We start from the raw sequence: 18238 nt of genomic DNA on the forward strand, positions 1-18238 counted from the left end.
AAAACGGATCGAGGTGGGTTAGAGCTAATCATCTAAAGTTGTTGAATTCGATGTTGAGACCGGAAGGCTGTAATGTGCCTAGCTGGAAGATGAGATGCTGTTCCTCCAGTTTGCATTGAGCTTCACTGGAACATTGCAGCAGGACAAGGACAGACGTGTGGGCATGGGAGTAGGAACGTGTGTTAAAGTGGCAAGCAACTGGAAGGTCAGGGTCCTGACTGCGCACAGACCAAAGGTGCTCTGCAAAGCGATCACCCAGTCTATGCTTGGTTTCTCCGATATTGAGGAGACCACATTGGGAGCAGTGAATGCAGTGCACCAAATTGAAAGAGATGCAACTGAAACACTGCTTAACCTGGAATGAGTGTTTTGGATCTTGGATGGTGAGCATAGAAGAGGTAAAGGGACAGGTGTTATACCGTCTGCGATTGCATGGGAAGGTACGGTGAGTGGCAGGAGAGGTGTTGGGTATAGCGGAGGAGTGGACTAGGTTATCCAGAAGGAATGATCTCTGCGGAATGCTGACAGAGGGAGTGAAGGGAAGATGTGTTTGGTGGTGGCATCACACTGGAGTTGGTGAAAATGGTGGAGGATTATGCTTTGCATGCGGAGGCTGGTGGTGTGAAATGTGAGAACAAGGGGGACTCTATCCATGTTCTGGGAGGGAGGGAGGGAGTGAGGGTCGTGGCGTGGGAGGTGGACCACACGCTGTTGAGGGCCCTGTCGACAGCTGTAGATGGGAATCCACGGTTGGAAAGTGGCATCATTGGAACAAATGTGACTGAGGTGAAGAAACTGAGAGAAAGGGATGGAGTCCTTACAGGATGCAGGGTGGGAAGAAGAATTGTAGTCCAGATAGCTGTGGGAGTGAGTGGGCGTGTAATAGATATTGGTAGATAGTCTATTGCTGGAAATGGAGACAGAAAAGTCAAGGAAGGGAAGGGAAGTGTCTGAGATGGACCAGGTGAAGACGATGGAGGGGTGGAAACTGGAAGTGAAGTTGATGAATTTTTCTAGGTCCAGACGAGAGCGTGAAGCGACACCGAAATAGTCATCGATGTACCAGTAAAGGAGTTGCGGGAGGGGACTCGGATAGGCCTGGGACAAGGAATGTTCTACATGCCCCATAAAAAGACAAGCGGAGCTCAGACCCATGCGGGTACCCATTGCTACACCTTTGATTTGGAGAAAGTGGGATGAATTAAAGGAGAAGTTGTTGAGAGATAGAACGAGTTCAGCCAGGTGGAGGAGAGTGATGGTGGATGGGAATCGTTCAGGCCTCTTTTCAAGAACGAAGCGAAGAGCTCTCAGGCCATCCTGGTGTGGGATGGAGATGTAGAGAGATTGCACATCCATGCTGAATAGGAGGCAGTTAGGGCCTGTGAACTGGAAGCTGTCAATATGACTCGGCATCAGAGGAATCCCGGATGTAGGTGGGGAGGGAATGGACCACAGGAGTGAGAGTGGAATCAAAATAAGAGGAAATAAGTTCAGTGGGGCAGGAGCATGCTGACACAATGGGCCTACCAGGACAGTCCTTTTTGTGGATTTTGGGAAGTAGGTAGAAGCAGGCTGTCCGGGGTTGGGAAACAGGTTGGAAGCTGTGGGGGGGAAGGCATCCGGAGGAAATGGGGTCGGTGACAGTGTTGGACATAATGGCTTGATGTTCAGTGGTGTGGTCGTGGTCCAGGGGGAGGTAGGAGGAAGTATCTGAGAGTTGGCGCTCAGCCTCTGCGAGGTAGAGGTCAGGATGCCAGATGACAACAGCACCCCCTTTGCCTTTGTTAATAATCTCTGTTAATACAAACTCCTATGCATGTGAAACTCTCAGCAACACGTTTGCAGGGTGAGAATGTGTGATGGTTCTTTCTGTTGGTAAACCCCTGTGGCTAGCCAAAGGTGTTATCAGGTAAATGCATGTAAAATAAATACCGCTGGTGACCGAGGACCTAGAGAGGATACTGAGCCGACCACTGCATGTCCCAGAAATAACACATTCAATAATTGCTGCCGCAGTCACCAAGTTAAGTTATAGGGGTTTTGCAATGAGTTTTGAGTGTATTGTAAAACTGGCTTTACAAATGACTTTTCAGCTCTGCTCATCTCTTACGCTGCTCTGGCATAATAGAGAAGGGAACACACTCCAGGTTTCTAAATGTTGAAAGGGCAAAATTATCAGGAAAGACTGAACAGGAAAGGAAAAGCTGAGGGGTGACCAAATACAAATCTTTAAAATGATGAGGTTTAATAGGATAGGTATGGAGAAAATGTTTCACTTGTTGGGGAATCTGGTGGCGGAATTTTACTGCCCCGTCGCAGCAGGGACCTCGGTGAGAACGGAAAAACCCACCGGTTGGAGGGGCTGTGTAATTCTGCCCCTAGGGATTATCAACATAAGATAGCCATTAATAAATGCAGTTAGGAATTTGGGCGAATCCTCTTTACCCAGGAAGTGGTTAGAATATGGAATTTGCTACCATATAGAGTAATCAAATCAAATTGCATCGATGCCTTTAAAGGGAAGCTAGATACATGAATGAGGGAAAAAGGACCATATGAAGGAAGCTTGTGTGGAACAAAAACACTGTACCAGGAAATATTCCCTCAAGATCATGGGTTTGTGTGATATGCCATAAATGTTTGATTCACAGGTGTTGATAAGCTGGAAAGGTGTCCAATGTAAGGAGCACAAGTGGCTGATTCAACGTCAGGCCAAGAGTGGGAATACGGTAAATTTAAGAGTTACTGAATTACCTTTTGAATTGGGGAGCATTTATACAGAAATTTTTTTCAACATATTGTATGAGTGGGTGGAGTGTACTTGAGCTGGGGGAGATGTCGAACAATCTTTGCTTACAGAAACAAGTGAGATTATTGTGAATTCATCATTACATCAAAGATGGGGAAGGGGCAGAAAGCGAGAACATTCAATGCCAGAAATGCATTTATGCTAGTTTATTTTATTTGTAGGCAATTGTTACGTCTCTATTGTTAATGCTTTCCTGGTTACCTGAACACAGTAATCTGACATATCTCCTCTGTGGTATGGAACAGAGTCACCTCCTGTATTTGAGAACAAAAGGAAGTGCTACTGTTAAGTGCTATTTCTCCTTGGCTAACTGGTTGCACTGTCAGTTTAGTCAGGAAGTTATGGGTTCAATCCAAACTCCAGACACTACGTTCTGACACTGAGATGCAGCACTGATGAGTGAGCGCACCATTCAAGTGACTGTGAAAGTTCCCGTGACATTATTTGAAGATGAACGGGAGGGTTTCACTGATGTCCAAGTCAATATTTATCCCTCAACCAATTCTGAGAGAGTTCCAGAATGAGAGGGCATAGATGATGTAGTCACTCTCGCATCAAATGAAGAATTTGAGAGCAAGTCGTGAGAAACGTGGAACTCGTGGTTGAAGTAGATGGCATTACAAAGAAAAACTTACATTTGCAAATCACTTTTCTCGACTACTGTATCAAAGCACTTTACAGCCAATAAGTACTTTTTGAAGTATAGTCAATGTTGTAATGTAGGAAATACATCAGTTAATATGTGCTCAGCAAGTTCCCACAGACTGCAATCTGATTTGGTTTTGTGATGATGTTTGAGGGATAAATATTGCTCAGGTATTGGGCGGCACGGTAGCACAGTGGTTAGCACTGCTGCTTCACAGCTCCAGGGTCCCGGGTTCGATTCCCAGCTCGGGTCACTGTCTGTGTGGAGTTTGCACATTCTCCTCGTGTCTGCGTGGGTTTCCTCCGGGTGCTCCGGTTTCCTCCCACAGTCCAAAGATGTGCGGGTTAGGTTGATTGGCCAGGTTAAAAATTGTCCCTTAGAGTCCTGGGATGCGTAGGTTAGAGGGATTAGCGGGTAAAATATGTGGGGGTAGGGCCTGGGTGGGATTGTGGTCGGTGCAGACTCGATGGGCCGAATGGCCTCCTTCTGCACTGTAGGGTTTCTATGTTTCTATGTAGGGCATTAAGGAGAACTTTTCTGTTCTTTTTTGAAATAGGGCCATGGGATCTTTTACATCCACCCAAAGGATGATGCTTTGGTTTAATGTCTCATCCTAAAGATGGCACCTATGATAGAACTGAACTGGAAGCTTTTTTTGTGCTCGTGTCTTGGAGTAGGCCTTGAACCCACTAGGACCAGAGTCATGCTGACCCCAGGGTAGTCAACTCATTTGAAATAAAATAAAGGGCACTTTAACATTTGCAAAAGGATGGTGTTGGTGTTGGGGGAAGGTGGGATGTGTGCTGATGACTGTAACTTCCCCTGACGGCTCATGGCATAGTGCACAGGCTCACAAGTAAAACCTAGTGGTTCAATTTCCCGCAGTATTACAAAAGCAAAACACTTCAAGTGAGAGCCCGGACCACTATTGTCTGCATTCCCATGGAAACACTGATTGACAACACAGGCCCACTGATCTCTGTGCTTAATTTCACAGTATTTGTTGGCACAAATTAAGTGGTTTCAGGGGTTTGTGGTATTTGAAACTTTAAAAGATCTGGATGATACTTTTATTTGCGACAGTTCAGACTTTTTCCAAGCATAGAAAGTTATTAATGGATTACTTTTTTCAAAGCTTTTTTGTATACATTCCATTATACACCACGGGGTTCATTAGTTCTAGAAAGTATACAGTGGATCAATGGGCTTGGAAGTGCCATAGCTTGGCATAAGGGGCCATAGGGGGTGGGTAGAGGGACATAGGGTATGTAAGGGACCTAGGGGTGGGTGGAAGGACAGAGTTGGGCATAAGGGGCCTGAGGAGGCAAGGACAGAACTTGGCATGGGGCATGAGGAGACAGAAGAGATGGAAGGCCAGAGCTGTGCATTGCGAGAAGGAATGAGGTAGCATTGAGGGGCTTTGAGGAGTGAGGGCTGGAGAGCCTTTGTTTATTTTTTCACTGGGACCAAGGTGGGCCTTTCAAACAACCCACCACGGGCATTTGGCAGCTTGTGGCATCTGCACTTCCTCCAGGTTGACTGGCACAGTGATTAGCGTTGCTGCCTCACAGCGCCAGAGACCCAGGTTCAATTCCATCCTCGGGTAACTGTGTAGTGTTTGCATTTCTCACCGTGTCTGTGTGGGTTTCCTCCGGGTGCTCCGGTTTCCTCCCACAGTCCAAAGATGTGCAGGTTGGGTGGATTGGCCATTCCAAATTGCCCCTTAATGTCAGGGGATTATCAGGGTAAATACGTGGGGTTATGGGGATAAGACTTTGGGTGGGATTGTTGTTGGTGTAAGCCGAATGGCCTCCTTCTGCACTGTAGCGATTCTATGACTGGCCTGACCCGAACCCACACCTTGGCCCAGCAATCAAGATCCCACCTTTGTGGGCACTTTCTCCTAAAGCGAATGGGCAAAAGTAGGAATTTTCCTTGTGGATAAAAATCCAGGCTGTTAAATGTTTTGCTCCACATTTGCTGAGTACTTCCAACATTTTTTTGTTTTTATTTCAGTTTCCCACAGGTTGTCTTAGAAATAATAATAATAATACCGGCACGGTAGCACAGTGGTTAGCACTGCTGCTTCACAGCTCCAGGGTCCCGGGTTCGAATCCCGGCTTGGGTCACTGTCTGTGTGGAGTTTGCACATTCTCCTCGTGTCTGCGTGGGTTTCCTCCGGGTGCTCCGGTTTCCTCCCACAGTCCAAAGATGTGCAGGTTAGGTTGATTGGCCAGGTTAAAAATTGCCCCTGAGAGTCCTGAGATGCGTAGGTTAGAGGGATTAGCAGGTAAAATATGTGGGGGTAGGGCCTGGGTGGGATTGTGGTCGGTGCAGACTCGATGGGCCGAATGGCCTCCTTCTGCACTGTAGGGATTCTATGATTCTATGATTCTTTGATTCTAATGAACAAAAAGACTTAAAGGACACAGGACAAACAAAGTAGGGGACAATCCCTTAAAATAAGATTAAAATTCAACAGAGAAAATGCTGTAAAATCTCAGCAGGTCTGACAGCATCTGTAAGGAGAGAAAAGAGCTGACGTTTCGAGTCCAGATGACCCTTTGTCTTTTGGTTTTAGATTCCAGCATCTGCAGTAATTTGCGCTTACTTTTTAAAAGTCCAACAGGTTTATTTGGAATCACGAGCTTTCAGAGGGATCTTGGACTTTAACCTGCGGTTGTGAGACTTCTAACTGTGCCCACCCCAGTCCAATGTCGGCATCTCCACATCACATCTTAAAATAAGGGACAGTTTGTCAGCCTGGTTGGCCCCCTAATCCGATTGGTATAATTAAGGGGAATCTCTGTTGATGTTTAAAGTAGGTGTTAATGGGATTTGGATAAAGGTAGCATCACGTCAGTTAAGTGGGAGGGAGCTCATGTGGAGTATAAGCAGTGGTGAATTGTATCGCTTCTCTGCCTTTTGGCCAAGATCAAGTGTAGTATCGACATGCTGTACTTGGTTGAGGTCATTAGGTTACATTTTAGCTTCATTTGAAGCAATTTTTAAAAGTGGCATCTCGGCCTTTTGGCTAAGATGCAAATGAGATCAAGCCCTTGGAGGAGGAGCTATGCCTACTCCAATCAGCTTGGATCATGTAGATCAAGCCCAAGACAGGAGGTGAGAGCCCTGTCTTGTCAGCTTAGATCGGGAATGTCTCAACTTGTTGAGACTCTGAATTGGACTTAATTTGATTGAATTGGATTTTTAAAAAAATAAGCAGTGGTGAATTGTGTGATCCAGAGTCACCCCCCAGGCCGCCCTTAGCCTGGCACTCACTGTAAGCCTGGCTCTCTCTCTCTCTCGGGCCAAATTCCATAAGCACCTTCTACTTTAAGCACCTTATACTTTAAGCATCAACAGCCTGGATTTTTATCCACAAGGGAGCGTCGGGAAAATTCCTGCTTTTGCCCATCCGCTTTAGGAGAAAGTGCCCACAAAGGTGGGATCTTCGTTGCTGGGGGCAAAGGTGAGGGTTAGGGGTCAGGCCAGTCATAGAATCGCTACAGTGCAAAAGGAGTCCATTCAGCCCATCAAGCCTGCAGTGACAACAATCCCACCTCGGTCTTATCCTCGTAACCCCACGTATTTACCCGGCTAATCCCCCTGACAATTGGGTTGAGACTGACCCTCTGCTGCCTTTATCAAACATGGCGGCGCTGATAACTGGCAGTCGTGATTCCGTCTGCGCATGTGCAGCATCCCTGGAACCGGGGGAGTGAGCGGCACCATCGCGGCCCCGGGGCGGGGCAGAGAGAGCGGTCTGGGCCTGAGGCAGCGGGACAGAGAGAGCGGCCTGAGGCAGCCGTGAAGCGATGGCAGCGGCGGCGGAGGGATGGAGGAGAAACATCAGCGAGCAGCTGCGGCTCCGAGACCGCCTGCAGCGCCAGGCCTTCGAGGAGCTGATTCAGGCGTGTGAGTGTGAAAGCCGACCCGGGGAGAGAGAGGGGGGGAAGCCGGCCCCAGAGTGCCGAGCTAAAGGCGGCCTGGGGGTTGACTCTGGATTTGTGCCGGCCTAACGGATTCCCCGGGTGTGGGTGGCTGTAGCTCGGGCTCAGGGCACCAGGTGAAAGGCCCAGTGTCCATCCACCCCTTCCTCTTCACTCGAACCAAATAGATTGTATCCTTGACCCAGTGGGGCATTCTCTGTCTCCTTAACTGCCACCCCATCCTTTCTTCCCTCTTCTCCTGAATACTTTGTGTCCAGGGACATTTAATGCCCTCTTCTGAGCCAGGTCTCTGTTATTCTGCAATGTGGGCCACAATCTTGTATCTCAAAATAGATATACCTCTTGGGGCTAAAGGGATCAAGTGATATGGAGGGGAAGGGGGAATCAGGATATTCAATGATCAGCCCTGATCAAAATTAATGGGGAGTAGGCTTGAGGGGCTGAATGGCCTACTCCTGCTTCTAGTTTCCATGTTTCTACTGGCAAGTTTATGTCTGGTACTGTGAATATTATTTACTAGTGGGAAAGATACAGAGGAAGTTCCAGAAAGGTGCAAAACCCATAGAGTGAAAATCATTTCATTATCCTCATATTGACTGGGATGGTAATGGTATAATATTGGGGGAGTGGCAGGGGCAGTTTCTGAAGGGTGCATTCAGGAGAATTTTTTAGATCAAACTGTTGCCAACTAGATAAGGAAGGAGGTATTGCTGAATCTGGTTCTGTCTGGGGAATGAGGTGGGTCAGGGGTGAGTAGAGGAAAATTTAGGGAACAGAGATGATAGTATTGTAAGATTTATGTTGGCAATGGAAAAAGACAAAGAGCAATCTGGAGTGAAAATATTTAGTTGGAAGAGGACAAATTTCAGCGGGCTGAGAACCTATCAGGGTTTGAGAGTGTGATGAAGGATTAAGCATGCCTTTCGAAAGGGTATTGGATAAGCAGCCTAAAAGAGAAAAGTTACAGGGCTTCAAGGTCCGGACAGGCTACACGGAAAAGGCAGGGAGTGCAACTAGCTAAATTGCTCTTCGAAGCTGGAATATATGTGATGGGCTGAATGACCACCTCCTCTGCTGTAATCATTCTATCATTCTAAAAACTACTAAAGTGAAAAAAAGGAAGATTCGGTAAATTAGGAGGTTTGGTTAGTTGACATGCAGCACTTGTTTTAAAGATCTGTGAACTGTAGGAAGATGGAAGTCTGTGGTTCAGAGAGCCAGGGATAGAGTCATAGAGGTTTACAGCATGGAAACAGGCCCTTCGGCCCAACTTGTCCATGCCGTCCATTTTTTTTTAAACCCCTAAGTAAATCCCAATTGCCTGCATTTGGCCCATATCCCTCTATACCCATCTTACCCATGTAACTATCTAAATGTTTTTTAAAAGACAAAATTGTACCCGCCTCTACTACTACCTCTGGCAGCTTGTTCGAGACACCTACCACCCATTGAGTACCCATGAACAGGAATCCACCATCAAGCCAAAGAGACATCCTGCCTACCACATAGGAGTAATATGGTATATGAATATCAGTGTTGGTGTGATGCCAGGTGTGTAGGCTGTGTGCACCAACAACTGGTGGATCATGTCAAACAGCACACCACTTTGGCTGTTCACGATAGGCAAAATACTGACTGTACTTAACTAACCTGTGCTTTTTAAAATTTGTTCATAGAGTGTGGGCATCACTAGCTGGGCCAGGATTTATTGCCCAGCCCTAATAGCCCTTGAACCATTGAACTAAATATTTTCACTCCAGATTGCTCTTTGTCTTTTTCCATTGCCAACATAAATCTTACAATACTATCATGGGGCGGCACGGTAGCACAGTGGTTAGCACTGCTGCTTCACAGCTCCAGGGTCCCGGGTTCGATTCCCGGCTCGGGTCACTGTCTGTGTGGAGTTTGCACATTCTCTTCGTGTCTGCGTGGGTTTCCTCCGGGTGCTCCGGTTTCCTCCCACAGTCCAAAGATGTGCGGGTTAGGTTGATTGGCCAGGTTAAAAATTGCCCCTTAGACTCCTGAGATGCGTAGGTTAGAGGGATTAGCGGGTAAAATATGTGGGGGTAGGGCCTGGGTGGGATTGTGGTCGGTGCAGACTCGATGGGCTGAATGGCCTCCTTCTGCACTGTTGGGATTCTATGAAGGTTAAAAGCAGGCAATCAATCAACAATCAATCAATCAACCCTCTGTGTGGAAAAAATTGCCCCTCTGAAACTTTTGTATCTCTCCCCTTTCACCTTAAACCTTTGGAGCAAGTTAATGTAGAACAGATCCTCTGATAGGAGTCCGAAGAAATCTGTAGAGTCTGCATCTTGTCTCCAAGATAATGTGCAAGTAGGAACAGAGTGCCATCACCACGCGTGCTGGACAGTGTGTTCTTTTGTCTTCCCAAAAGGCAGCAAAAGCACAATATTTGTTTATTTTTAAGACAGAGTTAGTTGGAATCTTGATGAACAAGGGGTGGAAGGCTATATGGGGTTGAGGTTACAGTCAGATCAGTCATGATCATATTGAATGGCAAAGCAGGCTCAAGGCACCGAGTACTTGGGCAATGTATACAGGTGGAGAAATGCTGAGTGCAACGTGAAAGTACTTGCCTGTTTTCATACAAGCATTGTTAAATTACTATTTACATGCAGCATACAAATAGGAAATAGTATTATGATTTAGATGGAGGGGTCTGTGCTTGCCAGTCTATTTGAAATTGGGCCCTTGAATCATAAAATATTGAATTAGGAAACAATACAGTGAAACATAGTGATGCAGATGAGTCTCGTGGAAGTAGTATTTACAGCTTAGGAGATGGAAACAGAGCAGGAATATGGGGTGAGAATTACTGCTCCTGTGAGGGGTTAAATACCAAAATGGACTGAAAGTGTCCTTGTTGGCCCCCACTCAGTGCTGCACAATGGCTAACCAGCCTACCTCCTTCCTGGATGCAAAAACTGACTCTGCTTATTTCTTTTAGAACTCTCTTCCCCACAGAACAGTGGTGACAGGGTAATTGAATAATTTTAAGGCAGAGGTAGATAGATTCCACAGCAATGTAGTTGACTCTTAAATGTCCTCGGTTCAAGGGCTATTAGGGCTGGGCAATAAATCCTGGCCCAGCTAGTGATGCCCACACTCTATGAACGAATTTTAAAAAGCACAGGTTAGTTAAGTACAGTCAGTATTTTGCCTATCGTGAACAGCCAAAGCGGTGTGCTGTTTGACATGATCCACCAGTTGTTAGTGCACACAGCCTACACACCTGGCATCACACCAACACTGATATTCATATACCATATTACTCCTATGTGGTAGGCAGGATGTCTCTTTGGCTTGATGGTGGATTCCTGTTCATGGAAATCCCCACTTGTGTTGCCACTGTCAAGTAACTGTATGCAATGCTAGTTTCACTTGTTGGCATAAATTTTTGAGAAGCTTTACCCTTCCAAGTTAATTTGAATTGTGGGTCAGGCAAGCTCATTCCCACGGAAACACGAACAAGAGCTTTCCATCTTCCTCCCAAACTGGTTTTAAATTGAAATGTAAATCGAATCAAAATGGTGTCCTCTTGGTCAGCATTCCCTCACCCGGTCTAATGTCCCTTCTGTAATTAATGTTCACCCAGCAATTCATTCAGCTATTACCGCACTTAAATGGTTGGAAAGAATGCTGCCTGTGGACTCTAAGCTTCCTGAATGAACTATATGTGGACAATATAAACCCAGTTCCTTATGGGGACACCGGGACTGCTTGAAACTGGCATGAAATGGGAAGTGTTTCATTCCTCAATACCTTGATGAGCCCATCTTGCCCAAGTGAAGTCGTAAAGAGAAATATGTTAATAAAACTTTCCTTTTTTTGATCTTTCTTCATTGACTTGAACGATAACTATATTTTTCTCAAGCATTGCCTGCCCTGCTGAGTATTTTCAGCATCTGCTGGATTTGCTTTTTGTAGTGTGTGTGAATGTGTTCACCATTTAATGTTCTGTCTTCGCAGACAATAAGCTTTTGGAGAAGTCAGACCTACAGACTGTCCTGGCCGAGAGGTTTCAGGGGGAGAAGTATGACCTTCACAACAGACAAGATGTTAGGTACGTAGCACGTGTAAGTGCTCACTTTTTCTGTTTACTGTCCCCCTGACTGCTGCTTAGCCCCCAACAGATTGTATCAGAATTCCTTCAGACAGTGTGTTCCAGATCATTACAATTTGTTGACTGTAAAATAATTCTGCCTTTCTCTTCTCTTATCTCGTGCTAATTACTGGCACCCTCCTGCCAATGGAAACAGTTTATCTTTATTTACACTGTCAAAACTTCATATAATTTTGGACATCCATGTTGCACTTCCCCTTAATTTTCTCTACTCGAAGGCGAACAACCAGCTTCTCTAGCCTCTCTATTACTTCATCCTTGATTACATTCTGATACTCTCCTGTGTACCTTTTCTAAGGTCTTTAGCATCCTTCCTGTCAAATGGTGACACCCATCCTGGGTATTGCCAATGTCATATGAAAGTGGCATTGGCACTGTTAGAAGATGTGGAGATGCCGGCGTTGGACTGGGGTAAACACAGTAAGAAGTTTAACAACACCAGGTTAAAGTCCAACAGGTTTATTTGGTAGCAAAAGCCACACAAGCTTTCGGAGCTGCAAGCCCCTTCTTCAGGTGAGTGGGAATTCTGTTCACAAACAGAGCATATAAAGACACAGACTCAATTTACATGAATAATGGTTGGAATGCGAATACTTACAACTAATCAAGTCTTTTAAGAAACAAAACAATGTGAGTGGAGAGAGCATCAAGACAGGCTAAAAAGATGTGTATTGTCTCCAGACAAGACAGCCAGTGAAACTCTGTGGGGGTTACAGATAGTGTGACATGAACCCAATATTGGGATTGGGATATTGGGTTCATGTCACACTATCTGTAACCCCCACAGAGTTTCACTGGCTGTCTTGTCTGGAGACAATACACATCTTTTTAGCCTGTCTTGATGCTCTCTCCATTCACATTGTTTTGTTTCTTAAAGACTTGATTAGTTGTAAGTATTCGCATTCCAACCATTATTCATGTAAATTGAGTCTGTGTCTTTATATGCTCTGTTTGTGAACAGAATTCCCACTCACCTGAAGAAGGGGCTTGCAGCTCCGAAAGCTTGTGTGGCTTTTGCTACCAAATAAACCTGTTGGACTTTAACCTGGTGTTGTTAAACTTCTTACTGTTTGAAGAGACATGGACAGGCTGCTGATTAATGCCACTAAAATCTGTGCCATTTCTGTTTTCCAAACCAAACCTATGGGTGCCTTAAATACGACTTGCTTGCAGTGAAGCACCTCACTATTCAATCTACTGTTTGTACCGTAGTGAGATGTACTTCAGTTCCTGGCGACCGTTGATCATTGTGCTTTTGGTTGAGTTGATGGAGTTTTCCGCAGCTGCAGTTACATTGTTGGAGACATAGTAATGAGGACATTCGCCCGGTGAGAAGCTGAACCTAACTGATGGGAGAGTAGTTGCTGCTGATGGGGGAGAGGAGTGAACCCCATGGGTCACTGCTGCTGAAATGTGGAGCGGACCTCGGGGACACTGCTGCTGAAGGAGGGAGTGAACCCCAGAGGGGCCCTTCTATTGAAAGGGGGGTGAACCCCAGGGGAACACTGTTACTAAAGGGGGGGAAAGTGAACCCCAAAGAGGGCACTGATACTGAAGGAAGAACCCCAGAAGAGAAGCTGATGGAATATTGAATTTGAGTAGATCATGTCTGATAAAACATTGTCACTAACGTGGACATTGGACCCAATAGCCATTTTCCCTGTGTGTTCCCCTCACACGCACACCTTCCTCTGTGCTGTTGAAATACAATAGGTATTTTCTGAATGTTTTTTATTTATTCATGAGGTGAGAGCATTGCTGACAGGCCAGCATTTATTGTCCATTGCTAATTGCCCTACAGAAGATCGTGGTAAAACACTTTCTTGAACCGCTGCAGTCCATGTAGTTTAGGCCCAGGCAGTATTAGAGAGAGTACCAAGAATCTGACTCAGCAAACGTGAAGGGAGGGAGAATGTAGTTCCAGGTCACAATGGTGCATGGCTTGGAGGGAAACCCGTCTGTTGCCCTTGTCCTTCTATGTGGCAAAGGTCATGAGTTTGGAAGTTTTGTTGAGGGATCCTTAGCAAGTTGCTGCAGTGCATCTTGCAGATGATACTCACTCTCACCTTCCATAAATTTGAGCCCATCTAAAATATTGCTGCCCCTATTCTAATCCACGCCAAGTCTTGTTCATCCATCATCCCTGTACTCATTGGGTTCCAATCCACCAACATCATGATTTGAACACCCCCCCCCCCCCACCCGCCCAAGACATTGTATTTCTTTGTCTTTCTAACCTTATGCAGCCCAGGAGTTCTGCATTCCTCTAACCTTTGCTCTTGTGCATTCCACCTAGTTCTTTTGCTCCGCGTTTAAAAGCAGTATCTTCAGATGTCTAGGTCCTAAGGTCTGGAATTCCCTTCTTAAATCTCTCCATTGTTCAGCCTGTCTCTTAAGATCCTCAAAATCTCCTTCTTTGATCAAGGTCGTTCACCAATCCATAAATCATTTTCTATAACTCGTGTCTGATTGCACTCCTGTGAGGTGCTTTGGGGAGTTTCCCTTTGAAATAGATGTTGTAAATTTTTGAGACTACATTGGAAATAGGTTTAACAATGGTATAACTGTTCTGCAACTGTTATCTCTACTCTATCACCACCCCCACCCCCTTTATTCACAAGCTTTACTCTAAATCTGTTGGAACAAACAGCCTCTAGCCCAGCCTCCAATGGATCACGGAACGAGACGACACACTAAATTGCCCAAATGCGAATCCGAAAGTATTTGCTACCAAATGAACCTTTTGGACTTTAACCTGGTGTTGTTAAAACTCTTACGGCTTTCAGAAGCCCAGACTTGCTGATGTCTCATTGCTCCTCCTGTTTAGATTAGCTGTGGGCCTCGGCTGTTCACTTTGGTTGTTAAATGAGGATAAATTTGTTTAACGAAGGTCAAAAGTGCTTTGGCAGAGAATGACCAAACATTGGGTGTTTCCTGTGGTTACTCTTCATTCAGGTGGAGGACGCCTAGAAAGCAGCCAACGTGATAAATTATTTCACTGCAATTCTGATTTAACTTTAAAGTGTGCTGTTTCTGTTAGTGAAGTTGGCCACAGAGAATAGAAAGAATGAAAGTTTGGTCCCTGGGCCATACCACATCGAGTAATTTCAACCTATAGGGAGCACTGACATGCTATCATTCTCCAGCCCTTGGAGGAGTGCGGAGAAATTGGAGAGGTTTCCTACTCCTTCCTTGCTTAACAATACCGAGGAATGCATCTCTATGGATGTTGGGAGAGGACAGGACAGATTGTGATGCTGACCCTCACCCATAACCCACTCCCTGTTGGTGACAACTATCTTGGCTCTTACAGCACATATCAATCTTGTGCCCCAATAGGAATTGGTATGTTTAAGTGGGTTAGAAAGAAATGTGCCACAGCAAATTTATGCTCCTTTTTTGTTCCAAATTAAAGTTTGTGTTCTCTTGTTGTTTCCTTGGTACTCCAGCCCAGCCTCCGATGGAGCACGGAACGAGACGACACATGAAATTGCCCAAATGCGGATCCGTCACCAGGAAGAGCTCACGGAACTCCACAAGAAGCGTGGTGAGGTGTGTGTGTGTGTATATCTGTCCCACTTTAATGCAGCTCCTATTGTGGACTACACTAGTCCTTGAATCTTTTGGTGTAGCTCCTTGAAATGATCCATGTAAGGATTTTTTTAAAGGCGCAGAGTTTGTGTTTTCTTATTGTCCATGATCAAAGTATTTCACATGTGAAGTTAGTGCGGTGCCTTGCTCTCGAAAGTGGCGTGTCCCGATTTAAATAATTTCCAACAGTAAGCTTTTAGTAAATTTAAAACAAGATTATTGACACAGATTTGTCCGGAGATTAAAATCTCACACAGTATCGTAAACACGCATAGTTTGGAAACAGATGAATCTCCTTTGTAGCAGGCCTGTAGTTTTCTAAGGTAAATTTAGTTGCAGCGGGAGGCCTTGTAAAGCAGAGAATTCTTAGGAAGCTGTGAGGTTTTTTGTCGTTGAATTGCGAGGACGTCAGCTCTTGGGTAAATTTGAGGGTGGAATGGCGTAGCATTGGAGAAACCTTCTCCCACTTTCAAATTGTAGCTGTTTCACTTTCGCTGTGTGGTGTTTTAGTGGCTGGCTGTGTAGGATTTGCATGTTCTCCCCTTGTCTGGGTGGATTTCCTCTAGGTGTCCAGTTTCCTCCCACAGTCCAGTATGTGCAGGTTAGGTGGATTGGCCAAACTGAATTGCCCCTTAGCGTCCAAAGATGTCGGTTAGGTGGATTAGCCATATTAAATGTGCGGTGTTACAGGGATTGGGGAAGTGAGCCTGGGTAAGATGCTCTTTTGAAGAGTTGCTGCACTGTAGGGACTCTATGGAATATGTTGTTGATCAATTAAAGCAGCTCTGTTCATTTTTAAAAATATAGTTTAAAAATTTGTAATTAAATGCCTGTACCAGTCACAACACTTGTAAAAATTACAAGTTGCTAGTTTGAATGGCCTTTGGTTAGACTTCTTGGTGTATGTGTGGTGAGAGGAGAATTTATATTCACCGAGTATTTTTGTTCTTTCTTCAGCTTGCCCAGAATGTGATTGAACTCAACAGCCAACTTCAGCAAAAGGACAAAGAGATCCATTCAAATGAAGCAAAGTAAGTGGCAACCAACTAGAGTCCAGATATTCCCCTACCCTTTACCCAATTCTGAGACTTTTCTGTTCCCTATTTGAGTATGAGTGCCGGTGTGCCATTTTTGTATCACAAGCAAGATGTCTAAACCTGATCTTGATGTGTGACAGCAGTCATGCATTAACTTTACATTGGGCCTCGTTCTGGATCTGGAACTCAGACACTGAGAGATTTGATTACCTTCCCCAGTATTGGATGTTGGGATCAGCTGCTGTCATGTCTGAGCTCAGATAACTTGGCTGTGACTGCGAATTGACCACAGGGCCTCGTGCTCTGTGTGATTTGGCCACTCACTGAATTAACCAGTGAAACACTAGAGATGAGAAACAATAGTTCCAACACATCCCAGCCACCATCCAGAGGAGAGAAAGGTGTTGAGCACACCGAGTCTTTGAAGGTAACTGGGGGTGTTGGGTAGGTAAGGACCGTGGGATAATATAAAGAAGATGGGATGGCACCTTAGGACCGAAAACTTGCTTCCCTGCCTATTTGCCATCTTAAAGCTTTTGTATCATCAGCTTTAATCTGCCTAGCCTTTTTGTTCTTTCATTTTAAGGATGATGGAATATGAGAAGCAAATACAGCAGCTGAGTAGCGAGTGCCAGGAGCTGCGGAACAAGCTCCAGGAGTTGGAGCAAGCCAATCAGACTCTGAAGGATGAATATGATGCCCTCCAGATCACCTTCACTGCTCTTGAGGAGAAGCTGCGGAAAACCTCTGATGAAAACAGAGAGCTAATCTCGCGGTGGATGGCTGAGAAAGCACAGGAGGCTAATCGGTTAAACGCAGAAAATGAGAAGGATACCTGGTACGCTTTAGTCTGTTAGAGCTTGTGGCTTTCTGCACAGGATAAATGTCATTCCACCGGCTGTCGTCAGCACCAAGGGTATGTGACACAGGCTGGCCTTTTTAGTCAATTTGTTCTCCGATTATGGGCAGTGCTGACAAGACTGCAGTTATTAGTTATCCTTAATTCACTCTGGCACCCTGTCTGCCTTGAACAAATACTTAATGTGCTCCGCATTGGCTTGCACAAGAGTCAACTGTGTAATCTCAAGTCACCTGTCAGCCATATGAGGTCAAATAGTGGGTTCCATGATGCCAGTGAATCACTTCTGGCAGTTTTCATGGCTTTTTTTCTTATCTAATGCAGAAATAACCAGATTTATTGAATTAACTTTCATATCTCCTGACCTGATCCAGTATAATAAGCCACTGCGCTACTATGTTTGCTATGTGTCGAGTCCTTTACCGTGTTAGGGGTGATATCTGGGAGCCACTCCAAAATCTTTCATCATTGGACAGATGTGCCTGTTAAGGCCATATTTGTTCATGTCTTTTGATTGCAGGAAGTTTGGGATGGTGTTAGATTGTCCCACTGATATAAAGCTAAATGAAACTTTTTTTGACATTGGTCTAAATCTGGACCACGTGCTGTTTGGGACTGATAGCATCCATGGAAACAGTGGTATCTGGCCATTGTATACAGCTTTGTATACTGCCACATCTCCATGTCATTGAGGCCGCACATACAAACTGTGTAGGCATTCTTCGCATTCAACTGGTTGGCTTTGTAGATTGGTGCTTTACTATGTATGTGAGTATCACATGAATGAGTTCTCACATGGTGATGTTCCAGATGTTAGCTATCAAGCTCTGTGCACCAATGACACCAAGGCGCTGCAGTAGTGTCCTTCATTTTTCTCGCAATTGTGTTATTTTCACCATAAGACGGACAGTGAGAGTTAGGAATAAAAACTGCTTGTAAATGTAAAGTACATACAAAAATCAAAGCCACTTTCTGGGTTTCAAGAATTTGAATGATAAGGTCCGAATTAAGTAGTAATCTCTAAAGGCATTGCAAGGGTAAGTTGGCATCTTTACTGTTACTGTGCTGGCCTCTGTGGGCAATTACTTGAACTGGTTCTGTGCTGTATTTAGGCTCTGGAAGAGGAAATCAGCTGTTCCTCAACCGTGCTACGAGGTGTACTTGAACTGACCTATATTCATGGTTTTATCATAAAA

General features: G+C 45.1%; 1 protein-coding gene and 1 non-coding gene across 4 annotated transcripts in view; both read left to right on the forward strand.

Moving 5' to 3' along the window:
* The first annotated feature begins 6364 nt into the window (after nt 1-6364).
* On the forward strand, nt 6365-6564 carry LOC144491902 (U2 spliceosomal RNA). The gene has a single exon (XR_013497504.1). It is a non-coding gene; the product is annotated as a U2 spliceosomal RNA (small nuclear RNA).
* Nucleotides 6565-7172: 608 nt separating this feature from the next.
* The window catches only part of atg16l1 (ATG16 autophagy related 16-like 1 (S. cerevisiae)), a 40455-nt gene continuing 29389 nt past the window's right edge, over nt 7173-18238 (forward strand). For 2 of the 3 annotated variants that reach the window (XM_078209147.1, XM_078209148.1), the window contains exons 1-5: nt 7173-7373; nt 11402-11495; nt 15005-15107; nt 16104-16177; nt 16770-17021. In XM_078209147.1, the coding sequence (XP_078065273.1) occupies nt 7274-7373; nt 11402-11495; nt 15005-15107; nt 16104-16177; nt 16770-17021 (623 nt within the window). In that variant the 5' untranslated portion in view covers nt 7173-7273. The remainder of the gene's footprint in view (nt 7374-11401; nt 11496-15004; nt 15108-16103; nt 16178-16769; nt 17022-18238) is intronic. The other variant, XM_078209149.1, reaches the window with a different exon arrangement.

This window comes from Mustelus asterias, chromosome 3 (genome assembly GCF_964213995.1).
Source record: "Mustelus asterias chromosome 3, sMusAst1.hap1.1, whole genome shotgun sequence".
Taxonomy (NCBI): domain Eukaryota; kingdom Metazoa; phylum Chordata; class Chondrichthyes; order Carcharhiniformes; family Triakidae; genus Mustelus; species Mustelus asterias.